General features: G+C 36.5%; 4 protein-coding genes across 7 annotated transcripts; 3 read left to right on the top strand and 1 right to left on the bottom strand.

Moving 5' to 3' along the window:
* The first annotated feature begins 136 nt into the window (after positions 1-136).
* On the top strand, positions 137-2173 carry LOC117623039 (protein translation factor SUI1 homolog). 3 transcript variants are annotated; one of them, XM_034353882.1, is made up of 5 exons: positions 137-457; positions 860-966; positions 1097-1302; positions 1702-1755; positions 1857-2173. In XM_034353882.1, exons 2-5 carry the CDS (start codon positions 930-932, stop codon positions 1899-1901), a joined length of 342 nt encoding a protein of 113 aa, XP_034209773.1. In that variant the 5' UTR covers positions 137-457; positions 860-929; the 3' UTR covers positions 1902-2173. The 3 variants fall into 3 exon arrangements, with proteins under 3 accessions (XP_034209773.1, XP_034209774.1, XP_034209775.1); XM_034353883.1 differs by having other exon boundaries at positions 327-457; positions 857-966; XM_034353884.1 differs by having other exon boundaries at positions 329-457; positions 921-966.
* Positions 2174-4589: 2416 nt separating this feature from the next.
* On the top strand, positions 4590-5930 carry LOC117623509 (transcription factor CPC-like). The gene is made up of 3 exons (XM_034354520.1): positions 4590-4932; positions 5251-5335; positions 5443-5930. The coding sequence occupies exons 1-3, from the start codon at positions 4881-4883 to the stop codon at positions 5528-5530; spliced, it is 225 nt and encodes a 74-aa protein (XP_034210411.1). The 5' UTR covers positions 4590-4880; the 3' UTR covers positions 5531-5930.
* Positions 5931-12202: 6272 nt separating this feature from the next.
* Positions 12203-15287, top strand: LOC117620574 (isocitrate lyase). The gene is made up of 3 exons (XM_034350683.1): positions 12203-12410; positions 13145-14747; positions 14847-15287. The coding sequence occupies exons 1-3, from the start codon at positions 12381-12383 to the stop codon at positions 14939-14941; spliced, it is 1728 nt and encodes a 575-aa protein (XP_034206574.1). The 5' UTR covers positions 12203-12380; the 3' UTR covers positions 14942-15287.
* Positions 15288-15799: 512 nt separating this feature from the next.
* LOC117623449 (syntaxin-132-like) lies at positions 15800-21585 on the bottom strand. Of its 2 annotated transcripts, none has more exons than XM_034354439.1 (13): positions 21270-21514; positions 20376-20486; positions 20033-20089; positions 19560-19608; positions 19180-19268; positions 19009-19082; positions 18867-18909; positions 18720-18780; positions 18572-18597; positions 18409-18486; positions 18216-18296; positions 18070-18135; positions 15800-16143 (listed from the first exon to the last, which is right to left on the bottom strand). In XM_034354439.1, the coding sequence occupies exons 1-13, from the start codon at positions 21285-21287 to the stop codon at positions 15982-15984; spliced, it is 915 nt and encodes a 304-aa protein (XP_034210330.1). In that variant the 5' UTR covers positions 21288-21514; the 3' UTR covers positions 15800-15981. The 2 variants fall into 2 exon arrangements, with proteins under 2 accessions (XP_034210330.1, XP_034210329.1); XM_034354438.1 differs by lacking the exon at positions 15800-16143 and adding an exon at positions 17499-17954 and having other exon boundaries at positions 21270-21585.
* Positions 21586-21617: the final 32 nt, after the last annotated feature.

The following is a 21617-nucleotide window of genomic DNA, read 5'->3' as shown; positions in this document are numbered from 1 at the left end:
CAACCCGGACAAGATTCCCCAACCCCCAGCCCGAGGCTTGGGGTCCTTGCTGGAATGGCTCTAAGTAAGTACTTGGAAGTCTAAAACGGTGAAACGAGATGTGGCGGTGTGTTTTGGTGTCATAGAGAAAACGACCGCAGGCAATATGCAGCTTAGGCAGAATCAGATCCTCAAGGGCAATGCCACGTGAAGGTAAATCACAACCGTCCGTTCCCACACACGCTTCTCCCAACCGTCCAATCCTGAACCCCCACAAAAGAACAAGCCAAACAAAGGTGTACGGCAGCAGGAAGCTCTTCGTTAACGCGATAAATAAGAAAGAATAAAGTAAAATCCGAGTTTGTGTGGTTAGCACGACTTTTTCTTATCCTATATATAGAGCTCCTACCAATCTTTCGCTCTTTACCTCATCTCTGTTTCCAAATCGCCTGCTTGGATTTACCGTCTCTTCGTGCAGGTAATTTCGCTTTTCATGTTGTTATCGTTATTGTTGATTTAGGAATGAAATTTATTTTGGGTTGTGTTTGATTTATCGCTAATTTAGATTAATTCTTTCTGGGTCGATTTGATTTGTATGAGCTTGAGGATTGTGGGATTATGGGCAATTTGTATAAGCTGGGTATGTATAGAATTGGGTCATGGTGGATTTAATTTTATGATATTAGGGGTAAGTCGAAGAGTATGAGGTTTGGGTTCTGGTAATATGGAAGAAGTGAGTTTGGATCAATAAAAGATGTGTACTTTGGTAATTACTGTGACTTTTTGGCCTGTTAATATCATGAAATTATCAAATTGTGATTTTGTTTCTATGTTTTCTGGATTTGGCTGATTGAGTTTTCTCTACCCTTTTGTGTAGCAGATTTAATATTAATATTTTAAGAAAACCCTTTGTTGGTTACCTGATTTTCTTCCTCCAACAGTCAAGTTTCATGTCTGAATTCGACACCCAGGTCCCATCTGCTTTTGGTAAGGTTCTGTTCTTTTAATTTCAAGCTAATCCATTTTAGGTGATATGACTTTTTAGAAGCATACTTCATTCAAGCAATCTAAGCATTAAATTTTTGGTGGTTTGTGTCTTTGTGAATTGTTTGGGCAGATCCCTTTGCTGATGCAAATGCTGAGGACTCAGGTGCTGGGACAAAAGAGTATGTGCATGTGCGTGTGCAGCAGCGTAACGGGAGGAAAAGCCTGACTACTGTGCAAGGATTGAAGAAGGAATACAGCTACAATAAGATACTAAAGGACCTCAAGAAAGAGTTCTGTTGTAATGGTACAGTGGTCGAGGATCCTGAGTTAGGCCAGGTTTGTTCCCGTCTCTTGGAAAAAAAACTTTCAAAATAAGTGATTTTTGCTCCAAATAAGCAATGCCAAATGGGCAGTTAGTAAATCAAGATGCATTCTTTTGGTACCATGATTGCAAAGTAGATGTAAGATATGGTGCATTATTTATTTGATAGTCTATGTTGGGCCACAAGATTGTTGTTGCTAATTTTGCTGTGATGAAAAGGGCTGAAAGGAGAATTTATTGCATGTGTATTAGATTTCTTCTCCCTTGAGTATAGGGTGCAAGCTTGCACTAACCATTTTCCATGTATTGTGAGCGTTGTTGTTCATTAGATATCGGCAAAACATCTATACAAATATTCAACGTGTCGGTTTACTGTCATTGCAACCAAAGGCTTATATGTTTCATGGTTGCAGGTCATACAACTTCAGGGGGACCAGAGAAAGAATGTTTCCTCCTTCCTTGTGCAGGTAGTGGATCTGTCTGTTTTTTTAATTATGTTGCCGCCACATTATACTATTGATTGATGTGTATAATATAAGTTGTCAACTTGTCATCTTCTTTTAAACAGGCTGGCATTGTTAAGAAGGAAGACATCAAGCTTCATGGTTTTTGAATAGCAGCGGCCCCGTTACTCAAAACGAGTAATATATCATCTGAAATTGAGTGTTGCTACAATCTGTTCTGTTACATGTACCTTATAAAGGTCTGATACAATAGTACTGTTTTTCTTCAAGTTCTGCTGCTTGCTGTGTTATGTGGCAGGATACTTCGAATACCGTTACTCATAATAATATAGTTCTGCTTTCTATAAGTACCGCGGAAATGACCAGCAGGTCTGCTTGTTGATTTATGCTTTCCAATCAATAGCACCTTTCTTACAAGGGAGATTCTTACATATAAAGGATGAGTACAGGACTTAAATATTTGTGATTGGCAGAAACATTTTAGTGGCTTCAAAAACTATTCCTGTTTCTGCAAAATGGCTTCTGTTTTTCGGTCGAACTCATTTTCCACTAATGAGGAGTAAATCTTTTGCTTACCATCAGCTGGCATGAAGGTTCGTTGAGATTAGAAATCCTTAACCAATTCTTGGCATAAAATTATTGTCGGTGAAGCTCCCATACTAGATATATCAAAATGCATATAATATTCCTTTTTTCTTGAGGTCGGGCATTAAATATTGAAAGATTTACTATTATACTCAATTAATGACTTCCTCTATTTAAACGTGTTCCAAGCAACAAATGAAAAGAAAATTATTTCATCTTTTGCTGGTAGATAGGAACCCTTTAAAATGGTTAGTGAGAATCAGTTTAATTTAAGGCAAAAAGAGGAAGCCATTAATGCATCATATTTGTCGGCATATTCTTATTAAATGAAAAAATTATGCAAATTGCAACAACTAATTGGTTTTAGGCTGCGAAAACGGTCCACTGTCCAATGGGCTGATGCAACCTGGTCCAATTTTTGGCCCAACCCAATGTTATGGGTTGGCTTGGCTTCTATCTTTTCTTTTCGAGTTGGTTCGGCTTGAAACATCTAAAATCCAACTGATCTCGGTGTGGGCTGAACAAGGGAAAGATCCGGTTTGTGGTGCACTTGAAGTCATCCAACGTGTTTTTTAAATTATTTTATTTTGTATAAGTAATAATCTAAATTATTTTTCGCTCTCACATTTTAAAGAGTTATATTTTAATGAGTTATATTGGTTCGAACTTTTTAATAATATATATATATATATATCTTTTTTGGGTTTGAATCCTAGATATTAGTACGTAAAATTTTCTGCACTTTATTGACAAAATGAAAAAGACATGAACTGGATTTGAATATTGTGTAGGTTTCTAAATAAATTTGACTTCGATCAATCCTATGCAATCCTATGCCAAGCGGATATGGATGATAGCTCCTTACATATTATTTTATAGTCTAAATTTTCATTTTATTTAAATATATATTTTGTACATATTTTTCTAGTTTTTATATTACTTAATTGTGTCTGGAAATGATCATCTTGATAAGTTCATAATATCCAGTTACGTGTTATATAGTCAAAGAACACAGGCTACTTTTAATTCTCTTGGAAAAGGACAAGACCTCCTATAATAATAATGCTTATCTCTTAGCTCAAAAGAATAATAATACTAGACGGTACATTGCCTGCCGACTTTAGACTTGAAGTCTTGTGGATGACCAAGCCCGCTATCTGCCAACGAAGGTTAATTACTTGGTAAGGTCTTTATATTATGTGTAGCCTATTATTGTAGGTGTGCGATTTATAATTTCTTATATAAATTCATACAGATGGTAATTGACAGTTAGGTGTTATGTGTAAGTCTTTTTGTTCAAAGTTGTGAATATACTTTGTGCTAATAGTGAGGGTAGTCAATCTCTTCTTAAACTTTTATTCACCAAAAGATAAAAAAAACAAAAGCCTACTATCTACTCTGGCCGTACAAAATGGTTTACAGGTACTTTTTTGTTTGATTTCTGTTGACCCTCAACCACGGGCCATACAACTCCAGTAACCTTTCGAATTTCATCAAGGACACTGATAATTTGATTGTCTACTTCTACTTAATCAACTTAAGCGAATGCTTGGAACTGTTTGTTTAGATCCGACTTTGAATCGTTGATGCATACACAAAATACTTTAACGGTAAGAGTTAAAATACGCCTGACCGATTGTCAGTAACATTTTTTCCAAATGGCGCGTGATAATTTCTTGGAGCTCAGCTTTCCAGTCGACAATATCAGTAAAGTAATATTAGCCGGGGACAAAACTGCATATTTTTTAATGGCCATCGACGATCGTGCTGTCATATCGTATCATATTATTTGTTTTCTAATTTGGCATTTTCTTAATTACTGCTAAGACACGGCCAACGTATTTCGCTTGATATTAATACATCCCCACCAAGCACTTGCCACCAAGGAACCACTTGAATATATATATCTCATGCCAAACAACACCCTACCTTCAAGATTAAAGCACCAAAAACCAATTATGGTTTGAAGGGATGTTTTTCTAATCCGAGGATGAACGGAATTCTAATTTGAAATCTCTTTCAATAAGATGATTTTCGAGAAATAAAGTGTAAGGAGTTGTGTTTTTTTCGCAAATCAAAACCATCTTAAGACCCATGCATATAATCAAATGACTCAAAATGATTTGATCATGAAAGTTAAAATCATGTCATGATAAGAAAAAGTTGGAGTTGGGAGGGTAGGGCCCAACATTTGATTATCTTTTTATCTCACAGTATACTGATTTGGAGGTGTGAGTACAAATACTCAAAGATTTGCAATCATCAACATTCTATGCCAACCAACAGTTGAGTATTCAACTACCTATCAAAGGTGGACTAGAACCCACTCTTTCCAACTACCATTCTTCTTTGGCTTCCTCACCTCACCACCCATTCTTCCCTCTATCCATGGACAACATTTTCTTAGGAATCTTCCTCCTATTTATACAACTTAGATTACTTGCCTTCAGTTTCAAACACAGTTTCCTGCACTTGCTCTTTTCTATTAACTTAACCACTTCAAATTTGCGGCTTCAGTTTGTCTCGTACTTTCAACTACTTCAATGGCTGACTTGGATCACTCCACCTCTGATGACAATTCTGTGGATTCTAGAGGTACCCTTTTGAAATTTGATGTTAATTTCCCAATCATTCTACAAGGATCTTATTGGTTGTTCCAAATTATAAAAACTAGCTGTCCAATTTTCAACTTCTTATGATTCTTTCATAGGGTGATCCTTTGAAATCTGTGTTTCTTTCAATGTGACTCTGATCAAAAGTCAAAAGCATTACTTCACCAAAAAATTTTGGTTCTACAACTATTTTAAATATGTAGTCCTTTTGATCAAACATGATGCACGAACTCAATTCCTTGGTGACTTGTTTTTTAGATCAACTCACGAATACACACTTTTTTATCTCAATTCGTTGCAGAGGAAAGTAGTCAAGACTCTAAGCTTCACTTCTCAGAAGATGAGGAAACTCTAATCACTAGGATGTTTAACCTGGTTGGTGAGAGGTGAGCTAATCTCTTCTTCTTCTTTTTATGTTTAATTTTCTCCCACTAATCTAAAGTTTCCTGAATTTTGGATAAGCTAATGTGGTGTTTACAAATATATCTCTCAGGTGGTCTCTGATTGCTGGTAGAATTCCTGGAAGATCAGCAGAGGAGATTGAAAAGTACTGGACTTCAAGATACTCAACAAGTGAATGAAGTGCCAGACCAAGAATGGTGTCTCTTTCTCTCTCTCTCTCTCTCTCTCTCTCTCTCTCTCTGTTAGAGCAGAAAATTTTGGGGGTGTTATTAACAAAGTTTGGTTGTACTTAATATGCATGGGTTTTTTCCAGTTTGCATTGCTTAAACAAAGGAAGCTGTAGTATGATCAGGGTTTGCTTGCAATCAAATGGGGGCATTATTCTGCAAGTTCCCATCTTTGTACAATAGTTATTGGATTAATGATGTTTGGGTTTTCAGTTTTTTTGTTTGTAACTTCTGTTATGTGAGCTCTAAGTGGAAGTAAATTTGGTTGGTTTTTTAGCTGTTTGATATCAATGATCAATTGGTATAAACAATTTAGAACACAAAGCCCAATCTGGTGCTTGTGTTATCTTCAGTACTGACTGTTGACTTGAATTGAAAACCCAATAATATATTCTTATCATGTGGAAGAGCTTATGGTCCCCTGCACACATTCTGACGAAACCCAACACAATAATAAGATTAAAAGGGAATATGAGGTTGGAAAATACGGTTTACAGGACCTTTTGATATAAAGGGGTCTACACTGGACCAGAGATTGGTTTGTGCAAAGGCCATACTGCACCATATGAGCTTTGTCATGTCCTGATTCTTTCGAGTTTGAGCTATCTGCCATGGCTCCTAGTCATGGCAACAAGAAAGAGAAAATGAAATGACCATCAATTTTATAATTACTATTTTTTTGGGTCTGGAAATTGCTTCATATGGACACAACCTTATCCAAAAAATGATGTAGAGCAAATAACAGAAGCAATTGAAAAGGAGATGGAGATACGTACACGCAAGGACAAATCTGTTTTGAAAGAGAACGGTGTCATGAGTAAAACTCGTTGTTTTGTCATGACGTAGGGGCTTTTTCTGGCATCCGAGATCGATTACATATACGGGCATCCAAAATCGAGTTTTTATGTTTTATCAATTTTTTGAAACTTCGTTAAATTTTCCTATTTTAAATCATTTTGAATTCCTACGGTCTCTAGGGTATCTAAATCAACTTTAAACCTGTTGTTAGGGTTATGTGATGTTATTTTCAGATTTTCAATAAACTTAAGGTTCCCTCATTCTTCGTAGTGAATTTCAAAGTTATATTCTAGACAATAATTTTAGTCATTCAATTATCACGCTACGTCAAACAATCATTGTGCAACATTACAAAACAAACAAGTCCAAGCCCACTCAGCTAAACCCACAAGGGAAAGCAAAGACGCAGATGCAAGCATGAAACATGAATAAATTAAGCCAATCACATCAGAGAGTAGCTGAATTTTCAATGGGAAAAACTCAAAATCAGTCTTTTTCCTTTTTCTGTGGTTATCTCCAGACTATTCTACCTTATATATTAATTAATATCCAAATGATGACAGCTAGAAGTTGTTTTAAGTTTCCCACATGCTAAAACAAGAGAAGAAGAGTTAGAAAACTCTTTATAACAATTAAAAAGGTGAAATTTGAAAGGGGCATTTGGTAGTGTCAGAAAAAATGAAGAAGGAACCGACTTTTGCAGAAAGCCAAGTTTGTTAAGATTCAACATGTAAAAAAATCCATCTCTGTTGATAGATTCATAGGAAATTTGGAACCTAAGCTGGAACATAATCATGAATCTAAGGATAAAAAGCATCGTCACGAGAAGAAAGTGGTCTAAAAGAGAACATGTGACTGAACGCACTTAAGACATTTGGCAAATGTAAATTTTATAGTCTTTTCTTTTCTGGCCTGGGATCTTATTTTATTATCTTATCATACTATATGCCGCAAATGATTTGTCTTGGCATGGGTGAAGACCGTTAGCTAGAGTAGCGGTAGCATCATGAAAAACCACATGCAAAACGATATGAAATGAAAACATGCAAGAAAACATGGAAATCATGGGGATCATCAATGGATGCATATTTGAGAAAACAGGGGCAAGCGCACCCTCCATGGCCAAAGAACGAGCAACCCCAGTGATTGATAGTTAGCCGCTCTAAACAAGCTTCTTAGTACCTTGATTTCATTTAATTGATAATGCGGATTCACAATCTAATTAATAGTTTCTCTTCTTCAATTGGAGACACACTGATTGACGAGTTTGATTATATGGTTGGATATGATTCATAATCTTAATCAATTGTTTAGTGACTGAAAACAACCTAGACTGGGTTATGTCTAATTAATCATACTATTCACAAATGTGCAAGGATTATCGACCAAAAAAAAAAGGGTGCAAGGATTGTGGATCCAACTAAAAGATTGGGATTAAGGTCCTTGGTAGCTCAACACATGTACTTTTTACCTACTTGTGCGTTCATAGCACGAGACTTGGCATTGTTGTGTTGTTAATATAATCGTTGTTAAATTTGCTTTAAGAGAAATTAGCTGTGAAATAAAGCAATTTGGCGTTTGGTAAACTTTTTGTTAAAAGTGATGTTGGTACAATAATAAGTTTTTGATTGTTTGATAAATTTTTGTGTGAGAGTGCTGTGAGCTATGAATAATAACTAAAAGGAACATTATGGTGAATTAACTCTTCCATTCAAGTGTTTAAAATTCTCCACTTAAATAATGAAATTATTTAGGGGACTAGTCTATGGTTTGAAATGGAGCATCTAATTAAAAAGTATCATTTTTTTTTTCTTTTTACTCAAGCTGTTGTTATCTTTATAGTATGAAATGAAATGGGTTGGATTTCACTCTCTCGAGTCTTCTCTAATAACAAATAAGAATTTGGTTCTTAACAAGCAGGAACACGAAATTGTCCATTTAAATAATTGAATTAGGGGTCCATATTGGTTTTTGGGTCACCTTTAAGAAAAGCAAATTGTTTATTGTTCAATGCAAAAACCTTTACCATTTCTAAAGCTTCTTCTTCATCAGTAAGATAGTATAACAAAGGGAAAAACGAGTCATGGCTACTTTGTCTCGCGGCTTTCCAATCATTTCGTCTTCCAGTTGTCATTGCCGAATCATTAATCTCAAGGAAGATCACAAAGTCTGTTTTTAGGGTTTCTACGAAGAATGAGTGACTATGAAATTGGTATTTCTAGGGTTTACAGGAAGAAGGATAATATTAAGCTTACCAGTCATCGCTATCATATCAGTTTGATTTGTAAATTGTACCATAATTAGCGAGCTTCCCTAACCCTAATTGAGAAGAATGAAATTGAAAAGAAAAGTATACCTAATATGTCTCATACCTGAGTCTTATGGCTTTTAGAGAAGACTTCAATTGATCCAACAAGAAAAATTGAAGAACGAGCGGAAGAGAATGAGAAGATCGAAGAGAAGGAGAAGAGCTCATTCTCATCCACTCGTGAACAAGTGAACATGGAAGAAAGCGATGGGAAGGAGAAGAATGAAACTAGGAGAAGAGAGACACGAGCGTGAAATAGATGGGGTTATTTTTGAAATTCTTGAATTTTCATTAAAGTCCAGCACCTCTCCAAACTGATTACTGCATAATCAAAAAATGAAAGCAGCTCATTAGATGTTTTCCTTAATTACTTTCTCTCACAACAATTATTTACAATAAGTGCTTTTTTTTATCTCTTACCAAATAGACTGGGGTTTCAAAATTTTCAAAATAATCACTTATATGCCCATATAAGTGATGTCAAATAGGCACTAAATTGGATTGAATTATGTCTATTCATGCTAGGCCATGTAATATAACATTTTAATTAATCCAACCTCTTAATCATGTGTAATACCAAACTCATCATTGGATTCGTATTATATCATCTTCAATTCAATCCAATTCCAGTTTCCAAACATGAAATGAGGAGTTTTCTCCATTTTCTCTTACTCATTAATCAATAAAATCATAAATATAATTTGTATATTAATTTTTGCGGGCCTAGAAACAATGGCTCTTGCTTGGCCCTGTAATAGAAGTGTTGGGCCTAGTTGAATTTGATGGTGGCCCATCTAGATAAATAATTACCATACATTATAGTTCTCTAGTCTTTAGATAGAACTTTATGTGACACATGAACTAGTGGTACTAATAATCAATTAACTTGTAAGGTAGGTAACTATTTTAACAATATTATAAATAAATAAAAACTATCTAACCAATCTATACTTGTAAATTAACATTACTCAAAACATTGTAGTATATATATAACCTGTCACAAGCAAATCTGCCTCCAACAGGGCATCATAGTTCTCTAAAGAGGCTGCCAAGAATACCAAAATCAAAGTCGAAGTGTATCGCCGGTGAGAAATCCAGTCGTCAAGAAGGAGACACTAGGAAGAGACATGATTTAACTGAAAGGTGTATTTTGTTGAACTTGTTACTTCATTTTATAGCATAGCATGTACACATGGTAAGATTAGTATTGTTGAATGTCAAATGAGCGATGCAATTATTGAGAAAAGGAGAGGGAATGAGAGAGAGATTCCAAAGATACGTGAGATAAGAAAGTTATTTGTTCCACCTCGAAATGCTCAAAATCCAAAACATGCTGCCCTGCCAGAATTATCAGCAGCAATTGAGGACCACTTGAAATGAGTTGATTGCGCCTTCAACGCTCTCAATCTCCCATTTCCCAAAGAAAACCTCCTCCTTCCTCATATTCGCATCAGGAAGGATGTGTTCAAATTCATTCCATTATTATTATGTTTATCTCAATTCAATATCATCATCTGGTGCGCATATATCGTCATTTTCAGACGGTGCAAATATATCTATCCCTTCTATGTCCATGACGTATATACATGTTATCCCAATCTTGATTTTTCTACTGCATATGCTATAACTGCCCACTTGCCAACCAGACCATATAATTTACCAATAAGAAAATGTTAAGGAATTAAGACCAATCTGTGTAATGCATGTGTATGGCATGACGTTCCCAGAGTTTGATCTACCATGCATGCTGTTTATACCATATCTGACTGGTCAATCAGAGAACGATATGTGAAATAAGGGACCCATGAGAAGGACCCGTTAAAATTTGTAATCAATTGCGTCCCACAAAGTACCATCGGCAGGATGTGAGCCTTCTGCACCATAGTTTGCCGATCGTGACAAAAGACCACACTTCATTAAGAATTTCTCATAAGGACATGTGGCGCTTCCTCAAGCAATGCCCACAGTCTCACATTGAAATCTTACTCAAGATGCACATCTCCCAAAGTCTATAAATAGGGTCGCAAGTCCCCAAAACAAGGTAACTGCAACATTCGTTGGTATATTCAGCCATCACTCTGTCTAGATCACTGATCACTCCATGCTTAATACTAATTTAAGTATCGGAGAGCCTTTATCCAGTACGACACCAATGTCAAAAGTGACAGCATCCCTAAATTGAGCCCAAAAATATTCGACCATTTTTGTGCATCAACACATGCAAATGAGAGTTTTTTTTTTTTTTTTCTCTTCTTTCTTTTCTGGTCAATTTTAGCCACTTTTGCTGCATGATAATGTGCAAAGAAAGAAAGGGTAAACATACCAATAGAGAAAACTTCATGAAGATAAGATTGTCATCTAGTTAGGAGATAGGGTTATCCATCCAGAGAGCTTCACCTAGCTAGCTCCTTGGGAAAGTCCAAATCCCCAAATCATGCAACCCTTTATACTACTCATCTCACTCATGCTCATGGCCAATCTAACAAACTCTTGCAACCTTTTTTACCCAATTAAAAGGGCTATAACATACGAACTGAAGAATTATACATACAAGGAAAGTTGAAGCTTCAACCTAATATTACAGAATCCACATGCCTCCAGATTGCATGTATATATGTTACAGAGACGCCGTATGCATTTATCTATATCTGTCACGGCTGTGTGACTGTGTCACATGTTCTTTGTTGCCACTAGGACAGAAAGACGCATTGCCTTAAAGAAAGAAAACCGAGAACAGTGTTTTTCAAGGCTTTGAGTAAGATTTAAAGGACAAAAGCGACAAACCAACTCTGCTACTTTTACTTTAACTTGGAGCTAGCTTGGATTTTAATCTCATCGATCACATGCAGTTAAGAAGAACAAACAAGTAATTAAATCATGAATCTTCTCAACTTCATCTTGTACAAGCTATTATGTTCGAGAAAAGAATGAGCCAACGATGTATATCAGAGTTTCACGGTAAATAATCTTCTCAAGTTCTTTATCATGGATGGGAGAAGCCTAATTATGCTACAATTTTATCTGGTTCAATCTTTAGTCAACATTCATTTATTTCGATATCGAAATTTTCATCCCTTGGTCCACATTGATGGCTCGATATTGGGTGTCTCATCTTAAACAAACCAAAAACATTGGTCACACACACACACGAAAACTTTTGTATATGAGCATCAAAAGAAATAATAACCAGCTAAGATTTAGTTCATATGCAGAAACCAGAAAGCAAATTGAAGAATAATGAAAGTGGCCTATCTAGGCACATCTGAGGCAGTTGAAGAACTAAAGTAATAATAAAAAAAGCAAACAGAAAAACAGAATCAGTTACTCTCTTCTTTTATCATGTTATAAAAAATAATGACATCATCCAAAATTGGAAGAAGAAGACAATTAAGCATGGTGACTCAGGATTGTTAGAGAACTAGTGCATGCCATCACCCTACGTGCCTGCAAATGCAGCTCCCATGGGACAAGTTTCGCTTTTTTTTCTGCAAAATAAATATTTAATATTGCGAAGCACTGTGGAAATTTCTTGGATTTTGTTTCTTTCTTATCCACAAGGGTAGAGTTTTAGCAATGTCACAAGAACTTGTTACCTCTCCCCCGCTGGTGTTATAAATATTGGGACTTGGAAGAGCTTTCTCATGAACTTCTCCTAGTTGTTTCACAAAGCTTTCATACCAAAAACAAGTTCTAGCCATGGCTGCATCTTACTCAGTGCCTTCAATGGTAAGCCATGAACAACCTTTCTCTCTTTTAATTTTCTGTTAGTTGTGTCCTTGCTTGTAGTTCTCTCCTAGGATTTGCTAATTTTGAGCTATTTCTGTACTACATTATAATAATATTCAAGCACTTTTTCAGTGTTTCATATAATTGGTTTTCCCTAGTTTCAATCAGTCTCTTCATATTTTATACTGAGGATTCGGTTTCATTTTTTGTACTCAAGTCTCATCACCCAAACAAACTTCTATACATCTGGCGCATTGCAATCGGCTCTCACAGTAGTTGCTGATAGGTGTAAGACCTACATTTTTTGTAGGTCCCATACCTTTTCTACTACGCTGGGTGTATAGAAGGAGCTAGACTCTCTAATCAGGCCCAATGTTATGATTAAAAAGGAAAGAAAATTCGACCTTAAATACTTAAGTTCTCACAAATGGCCTATTAGCATGCATGGCATCAATTGTTGCCATTGAGTTATGGATATGTGGGTTAATTTGGTCAAGGAGGAGCTTACCATTCCTGAAAAGTTGATAAATTTGTTAAAAAGTGAGAAGTATTTCATTGAAAGATCATGTACCTATATTTGCATGTATCTATATGATATGTATGCATTGATGTTGTTATGAAGAACCGTAGATGGAACATAAATTATACGAATTTCCAATTAAAATGAGTTCAAAATTAAGCAATGCAAATTGCTTTTCTACATGTTTGTAACTATGCCGGAATTTTGTATACAGATAATGGAAGAAGAAGGAAGGTTTGAAGCCGAGGTAGCAGATGTGCAGGCATGGTGGGGCTCAGAGAGGTTCAAGCTAACAAAACGTCCATACGCAGTTAAAGATGTTGTGGCACTAAGAGGGACCCTTAGACAAAGCTATGGCTCAAATGAAATGGCCAAAAAGCTGTGGAGAACTCTCAAAACTCATCAAGCCAACGGCACATCCTCAAGAACTTTTGGTGCACTAGACCCTGTCCAAGTCACCATGATGGCCAAGCATTTGGACACCATTTATGTCTCCGGCTGGCAATGCTCGTCTACACACACCAGCACCAATGAGCCTGGTCCTGACCTTGCTGATTACCCCTATGACACCGTCCCAAACAAGGTGGAGCATTTGTTTTTTGCGCAACAATACCATGATCGCAAGCAAAAAGAGGCTCGGATGAGTATGAGCCGGGAAGAGAGGGCTAGAACCCCTTATATTGATTACTTGAAGCCAATAATTGCTGATGGTGATACTGGTTTTGGTGGCACCACAGCAACTGTTAAGCTTTGCAAGCTTTTTGTGGAGCGTGGCGCTGCTGGTGTTCACATTGAGGACCAGTCCTCTGTGACCAAAAAATGTGGTCACATGGCAGGGAAAGTGCTTGTTTCTGTTGGTGAACATATTAATAGACTTGTGGCTGCAAGGTTGCAATTTGATGTCATGGGAACTGAGACTGTCTTGGTGGCTAGAACTGATGCAGTTGGCGCTACTTTGATCCAAACCAATGTGGACACCAGAGACCATCAGTTTATATTTGGGGTAACAAACCCGAATCTCAGAGGGAAGAGTTTGGCTACCCTTCTAGCTGAAGCCATGGCTGCTGGCAAAACAGGAGCTGAGCTGCAGGCCCTTGAGGACAATTGGATTTCAATGGCACGGTTGAAGACATTTTCTGAATGTGTCACAGATGCAATTAAGGCCATGAACGTCGGTGAACATGAGAAAAGGAGGAGACTGAATGAATGGACCAACCATTCTAGCCCTGATAAGTGTTTGTCAAATGAGAAAGGCCGCGAGATTGCTGAGAGGTTGGGGCTTAAGAACCTCTTCTGGGACTGGGACTTGCCTAGGACCAGAGAAGGGTTCTATAGGTTCAAAGGCTCTGTGATGGCAGCTGTTGTGCGTGGCTGGGCTTTTGCTGATCATGCTGATATTATTTGGATGGAGACAGCCAGCCCCGACATGGTTGAGTGCACCCAATTTGCTGAGGGGGTGAAGTCTCTGCAGCCTGAGGTCATGTTGGCTTATAATCTATCACCATCTTTCAATTGGGATGCATCTGGAATGACTGATGATCAAATGAAAGACTTCATTCCGAGGATAGCAAAGTTGGGGTACTGCTGGCAGTTTATAACACTGGCTGGTTTCCATGCTGATGCGCTTGTGGTCGACACTTTCGCAAAGGACTATGCTAGGAGGGGAATGCTGGCTTATGTTGAGAGGATCCAGAGGGAGGAGAGGAACAATGGAGTTGACACACTTGCTCATCAGAAATGGTCTGGTGCTAATTTCTATGATAGGTACCTTAAGACTGTCCAGGGAGGCATTTCTTCAACTGCTGCTATGGGCAAAGGCAAGTCATTCTAAATGTTTTGTTCTCTTGGTAAAATGAAAGGGTGATTAATTACATTATTGACCATCATTGTTTCATTTTTGTTTTCTTCTTTTGCAGGAGTGACTGAAGAACAATTCAAAGAATCATGGACCAGGTCAGGATCCACAGATCTGAGTGAAGGAAATGTTGTGATTGCCAAGGCAAGAATGTAAGAGACAGAGAGAGAGCCACTTGAATTGAGTTTGGTCCAAGCGTACTTTGGGACTTTATCCAGCTCATATATTGTGGGAACTGGGGTAGAATAATGTGCTGAAATAATATGATATAGGTGATTGAGACCTTCTGGGTATATTTTTTTGTTTTTGCTAGCTAGTGCATTCTAGTACTTCTTTTATTAGTCTCTAAAGTGAGGACCAAACTTGTTCTTGTGTACTGTAATGGGATATTTTTTCCTTTTAAGTTTGAAATGTATCCTTCCATTCCTATTAATTCCTCTGTTTCCTCATTCTGTTTGTTGAAGTTTTTTAAAGTAGTAACAGTTCCCCTACTTCCTCCCTACGAGAAAAACTTAGTTGCAACGGGGATAGCAAAATAGTGCTATTCCTGTTTCATGAAAGTCTTTCTCCCTCCCTACCCTCAAAAGAATCAGCTGCAAGGAGTAAATGGCTTACAAGGCATGCTGGGTAGGAGAAAAATCATGAATTTTCTCTTCTTATTTCTCATAATTTACTTGGTTGTTTTTTCTGATTCTGGTTTCAATTCTGATAACTTCACAGTTTTGTGTCTGGCCTCATCAATTAGCTGCCATTGGCCTTCATCAAGCATTTTTTTTTTCTTTTCTTCACAGCTATTAAGTAATTCTTTTTCATTTTTCTATCTGACATGAATAAAATTCAGAACTTACCAAAAGAGTAAGCAGCTCATTATTGAACCCCAACTCTGCATTTGCTAATCCTGCCTGAATTTCCTGAAATCAGTTATGCAATTCTTTGCTGTTTTGAAGTCTCAAACAAGAAGAAAATTATGATGATGGGCTAAAACATGGGAATCAAAACATGTCATGCCAGCCAATACACCATCTGGCATTGTTTCTGAATAATTGTGTCTTTACAGAACCAATTCCTCTTCCCCTCCCCACCAAAAGCAAAAAGAATAAAAAATTACAGAGAAAAAGATGCACCTTGTAATTATTGAGTAAAGATAGGCTGAGTATCTGTGATGAAAGGAAGATTGCCAACCGTGCACTGCTTAATTACTTCTTCCATGGCTTCAGAATGGAGAGCACAATGATGAGTGCAATAATCAAGAGCAAGATTATGGAAATCATCATGCATTTCCTTGACTTCTTTTGCAAGCTCTTTGCAGTTTGTAGAGCATCTGTTCCTGATTGTACATGGTCCACTGCATTTGTCACCTGTGGACCAAAGACAAATAATACAATTTACTCGATGAGTTTTTTCACATTGCACCAACGAAAGGGCTTATAATTTAAGAGAAAAATTAAACCTGTTTGATTTTATGAGAGGCAAGGTAAGCATGAATTAACAAAATTGCATTGGATCAGACCAAAAACAAACAAAAATGCATTGGGCCAATGTCTATTTGTAGTTGATCCAAATTATGTCCTCAACCCAAAACAAGCCCTGTTGGTAAATAAGCCCAAAGCTACCCAACCCAATATATTATCAATTTCCAAAATCAACCTCATCCCATAAGTGAAGAACAAAACCTAAGATGTACCTTTACCTCATAAGAAGGATATAACTAATCTCCAAAAACCACCCAATATCATAAATGAAGAAGAAAACATAAAATCGATCTAATTTGTAATTTAGGTGTTAAGAGGGGTTTGAGTTAAAAAAGATAGATATATATTAGCATACATTTTAAACTATCAATGCATTATTAAATATTGTAACCTTAGTTTGAAATCTAACCACCCTAAAAACCTCTTAACACCATATGGACAGCCACTGCAGGGTTGAATTGGATTGGTTATCTTATAATGGGAAGGAAGGCAAATGAAGGACAATAACTGTTGGGTTAGAGGTATAATAGCCAAGGCTTAGGTTAGAATAAAGGTGGTTGAATTCTCGCACGTTATATGCAACTTCTCTCTCACAACACGCGTTATATGCAACTTCTCTCTCACAACATGCATAGAAGTCTCACTAGTTTATAATGAAACCTAAATCCACATGGTGAGGAAAAAAACATTACATATAACCGGCTCGTACAAAAATTCAAACCTTGAAAGATGTCACTAGGTTGAACCTGGTTTGGGTTGAATGGATTTGTTAGCAGTTTTGGAAGTAGTGGAACCTAGGGTTGGAGCCCATTTTCATTCTCTTCAATATCTCCAGAAGAAAAGGCATGCCATTTTTGTCAAAAGACTACACAAGGGTAAGTGGATACATCCAACCTGCAGGGCGTTTTAGCCTCCTTGAAAAATAATCATATATAAAAAGAATTTCTGATTTTGATTAATGAAAATCATGAAATAGAAAGTGGCGAATTGGCATATGATAACACACTGATATATGAGACAAAAAGTTAATATAATATAATTGCGTGTAAATTTTAATAAGTCTTTTAAATACGATGACAATTTTGATTTTAATAAAAACAAAAACAAGTTTATAAATTCCTTTTGGTTGCTAATAAGAATAATATTTAGATAAAATTAAATATTAATATAATTCATCCTTTTTTATATGTTAGGAGAATTTTATTCATTGATACATTTTTATTAGACATGACTCTTGTCCATGCATTTGAAAGCAATCCCTTTGATGAGGACAACCTTACAATCGTTTTCAATTCGTAGTATGAAATGCACACCACCATGAATAAACCAAGCTTCAAAAGAATACACACAAAATAAAACATTTAAAAGCCAGAAGACAAGAAGAAAGCAACATAAAAACAAAACAAAAAACAAAAATCAACAGAAAAAATCACAACTAAACAAGTAAGACACTCAGTCCTCACAGAGGTGAAACTGAAAATAATAACACATCTATATTACATGGTGAAGAGACAAGGGCAGACTCAAGCACCCTAGCCACTTTTCCATGGTTTGAGGACACTGACAACTATAATAGCTACTATTATTAAGAGAATAATGATGGCAATGCACATCCATTTTCGGGAGTTCTTCTGGAGTTTCTTTGCTTTTTGAAGTGCAGTGTTCCCAGATTGAACATGATCGACTGCATTCGTAACCTGGACAAGATTCCGATCAACACATAACGCAAAGCAATACACAATTACACATGCAGCGCAGACATATGTATGCACTTGTGAATGCATGTCTAAGGATGCAAAGTTAGAAGTAAACCTGAGTTTCAATGTTGTCTAAAATCTCTCCTTGAGCCTCAACCAAGACTGCCATATCGAGGTAGATCTGAAAATTTAATAAAAAATCGTATTAGAGAAGGTTAGTTTCAGGTGGATGGGCCAAACCTCATGGTATAACACACATACCTGATGCAAGTCAAGAAGCTTTTTCTCAATTTCTTTTACAGTGTCATGCCTCTCCTGAATTTCCTCCACAGTATTTAGCACCTGGAATCAGAGTACCATATTTAATTCTCATAGTTTCAGGCTAAACTTTCCCAAGTGGAAAACAAGGGGAAACTTAGAATTATTCGAATAAGAAGAATCAAAAGGAGTATACCTGTCCTCTTCCCATTTCTTGAACTGCCTTTTGGAATATTTGCTCACTATTTCCAGTTTCTATCAGGTTGTCAATTGTCTAACACAGTCAACAAATTTGGCAAATTAGAAACACTCTCAAAGGAAATTGGACCTAAAATTCTAAAATCAGGAATTGGGCTCACCTCCTCATCTGGTCTGGTTCCCGTAACTGCAAGTGCAATGTGTAAAGATATGATCATTCATCAAAAAATATGATGATAAAATTATAACACCATCGCTTAATATGTAACTTTTATACTCTAATTGCTTGTCTTGAAGAGGCATTCAAACCTGTAATGACTCTTCTCTCCACAACCTCACGATATTCATCTTGGATTCGTTGTCTGAGGGTCTGGAATATAATACATTGGTGAGAAGAAAAGAGTGGAGGAAGATGAGTAAAAGAGTAACAAACAAAATGTGTAGATATACATATACCTGAAACTCAATCATTATCTCCCTAAACTTTTTTGTCAAGGAACTGCCAAACAGAAAAGTAGTTTACAAATCAAATCAATTATGATTAGCCTATAGAGTGTTAAGTACTCTAAAATATAATACACAAGCACTCTAAACAAACTTTGTCATGTTCATTCTTGATCTGTCAACGCCTGTTCCCTTCTCACATCCAGGCTTTTGTCGGTTGGCTAAGTTCTGGAGAAAGGACAAGGGAAGTCATTAGATAGCTAGAAAACAGCTAACTAATATTAAACAAAGCTGGTAGATTGAGGAAGAATTGTTAAAGTATTACATCTTTGCTTATTGCTTCTAGTTTTGTTTTGACACCACGTGCAATCTTTCCCACTTCATCAATATCTTTTTCCATCCGCTTTTTAATTGCTGAAAGAAGGATAATGGTGTAAGAGTATTGCAGACAGAACAGAGATTAACAACATCAGTATAATGCACCGTAAACAGTTAGCAAGAATTTTCCCCACGTTCCAAGTAGTCGGCCAAGTCTGCTTAAAATTGCTCCCAACAGAAAACCAAAACAAGTTCCTAGCTAAAGTGATCCACGCTCTGCTACGTGCTGATTCACAGTTAACTTTTTTGTAGAACAATAGTATTGATGAAATTGCATTTTAAGGTGCAAGCTTTTCAAACTATGGGTGAGTTGGAAATAGCTTATACCTTTCATGGCAGATGCTTTTGTAACAGACTTCGACTCCTCATTTGCATCCTATTAAAAAAAAAAAAAAAATCCAAAATAAGTTTCTAGTTGCTGCCTTACACACACAGAGTTGAAGTTCAACTGTCAAAATGAATCCTAGCACAAGCACAACAACATTACATAGTCTTGACCATATTGCCAAGTATGTTCATAGTACAAAGTTTTAGGCAATTGATAAACAACGTCTGTCAAATATGGTGGTGCAGATGTGAATGTTCTTTTATTGAATAAGTGAATGGATTTGTTAAGAAAGCAAAATTATCATTGAAGAACACTGTAACTGTACAAGAGGTCAGATGTTTCAACATAAACACCACAATCAAATACAAAATAGCTATATCAATACAGAACCAAAGCCAATGAAACTTAGATAAATCAGACCCCAATTCCAAGATTTAAAAAGATTTGAAGCTTATAATACAAACTAACGTACCTTAAGTTTTTTTAGAAGTCCGGAGAGCTTATCCACCTGTTTCTCAACCTCTTGTATCTAAATTACAAAACAAAAAACAAAAAAGAGGAAAAAGTAACTTGAGGAAGTGTTGACGGAAAAAGAATAAAAAGCAAATCTTAACCACATAAACCAATAGTAAAGAGTTTAAGAAGAAAACATAATACATGCGTTTCATTAGGGATTTCTTTCTTCCTGCATCACTTAATTTCTACTACATCTTAAGAAAAGATTCACATAAATCCCAAATAAACTAAACGGTTTCGACTTCCAGATTACATATATGTAGTCTGCAACCAAATAAAACTTTGTGGATAGGAAAGACCTGCTTATTGAAAGCATCCATTCCTGTGTCAAAACTGCTAGGAACTGGCCTTCCCATTTCGATATCATTTGTTCCGGAAGGCTGAGCTCTTGCATCACCAACAAACGAATCCTAAAGCAGAGCACAATTACACAAAATAAGCACTGATTACAACACGCTGAAAGAAAGAAAACACAAAGTCTCTTTTCACGAAAACCAAATTTTCAAAGGATGATGCAAAAAACACTTACAAATTAACCAATCTGTTGAACGCAAATTCAATTCAATTTGTTTAAAAAGTTTCGGGCGAACAAGGTTTACTAATGAGAAAATATCTGATTTCAATCGTATCATCAAAACAAAAGCAACAAATATAAAGCCTTTTATGACAGAATCAGCAGAGTCTCTGGTTGCTAAGAAAACTCTGAAAAACAAATTCATACATCAAAGACTTTTGATTTCCAGGGACCATTGGAAAAAATGCATCACTAAAACTGAGAACTCTGTTCTTTTCTTTAAAAAAAAATAGTATGTCCCCTTTCAGTCAGTCATCTCATCAACTAAAGGGCAAAGTTAATATCAGTGAAAGCTCAAGTTTGAGTGATCTGTGATTCCTCTAATACAAGATTCACCTTAAATTACAAGTGGGTAATATCCCAAAGTTTGGAATTTACATGAAAATCACAGATAAAATTTTCCAGGCAGTCAAAAGCCAATCACCAGTAAAAAGGGTACCAATCCAAACCAAACTGCACCACCCAGTTCTTAAGCAAAGCCAATAAACCCAAATTCAAATACCGAATTCAGAACATTTAAATCTTACTGACGAAATCCAATTGTCATCCAAGACAGTGCAAACTAACTGTTACTGCAAAATAGTAACAGTTCATGAATTTAATTAAAAAACCAAATTACCGTAAGCAGGTCGTTCATCTTGAACAAAATCAAAAGGCCTAAGAGAAAGAGCGCGCGCGAGAGAGAGAGAGTAAAGTTGGGAGATTGTGGAAGAAAGGGAGCTAGAAGAGTGACGCGGTCGTTGGCTTTGTTCGTTGGCCGGCGATATATCGAATAATAGAAGAGCCAAATTGACAGACAGACAGAGAGACAGGCAGGCAACCCACACGCTCACACAAAGGGCGTTACGTACGAATTTCAACAGTAACTTTACCAAATATTTTACGTTGTTAATGTATACAACGAGCTTCGGCTTCCTGTCTGACAGTTCGTGTTTGCCAATGTTTAATGTTTTCATTTTTATTCAAA

Source organism: Prunus dulcis, chromosome 3, assembly GCF_902201215.1.
Source record: "Prunus dulcis chromosome 3, ALMONDv2, whole genome shotgun sequence".
NCBI lineage: Eukaryota > Viridiplantae > Streptophyta > Magnoliopsida > Rosales > Rosaceae > Prunus > Prunus dulcis.
Note: the sequence above shows the minus strand (reverse complement) of the source record. Positions and strands in the feature narration are given on the sequence as shown.

Coding starts and splice junctions, on each gene's coding strand:
- LOC117623509 (XM_034354520.1), top strand. CDS start 4,881: ATGGCTGACTTGGATCACTCCACCTCTGATGACAATTCTGTGGATTCT. Junction 4,933..5,250: donor CAATTCTGTGGATTCTAGAG/GTACCCTTTTGA, acceptor AATTCGTTGCAG/AGGAAAGTAGTCAAGACTCT. Junction 5,336..5,442: donor TTTAACCTGGTTGGTGAGAG/GTGAGCTAATCT, acceptor TATATCTCTCAG/GTGGTCTCTGATTGCTGGTA.
- LOC117623039 (XM_034353882.1), top strand. CDS start 930: ATGTCTGAATTCGACACCCAGGTCCCATCTGCTTTTG. Junction 967..1,096: donor CCAGGTCCCATCTGCTTTTG/GTAAGGTTCTGT, acceptor TTGTTTGGGCAG/ATCCCTTTGCTGATGCAAAT. Junction 1,303..1,701: donor AGGATCCTGAGTTAGGCCAG/GTTTGTTCCCGT, acceptor TCATGGTTGCAG/GTCATACAACTTCAGGGGGA.
- LOC117620574 (XM_034350683.1), top strand. CDS start 12,381: ATGGCTGCATCTTACTCAGTGCCTTCAATG. Junction 12,411..13,144: donor CTTACTCAGTGCCTTCAATG/GTAAGCCATGAA, acceptor TTTTGTATACAG/ATAATGGAAGAAGAAGGAAG. Junction 14,748..14,846: donor AACTGCTGCTATGGGCAAAG/GCAAGTCATTCT, acceptor CTTCTTTTGCAG/GAGTGACTGAAGAACAATTC.
- LOC117623449 (XM_034354438.1), bottom strand. Junction 19,269..19,559: donor AAAAGCATCTGCCATGAAAG/GTATAAGCTATT, acceptor TCCTTCTTTCAG/CAATTAAAAAGCGGATGGAA. Junction 18,910..19,008: donor TCAAGAATGAACATGACAAA/GTTTGTTTAGAG, acceptor TCTGTTTGGCAG/TTCCTTGACAAAAAAGTTTA.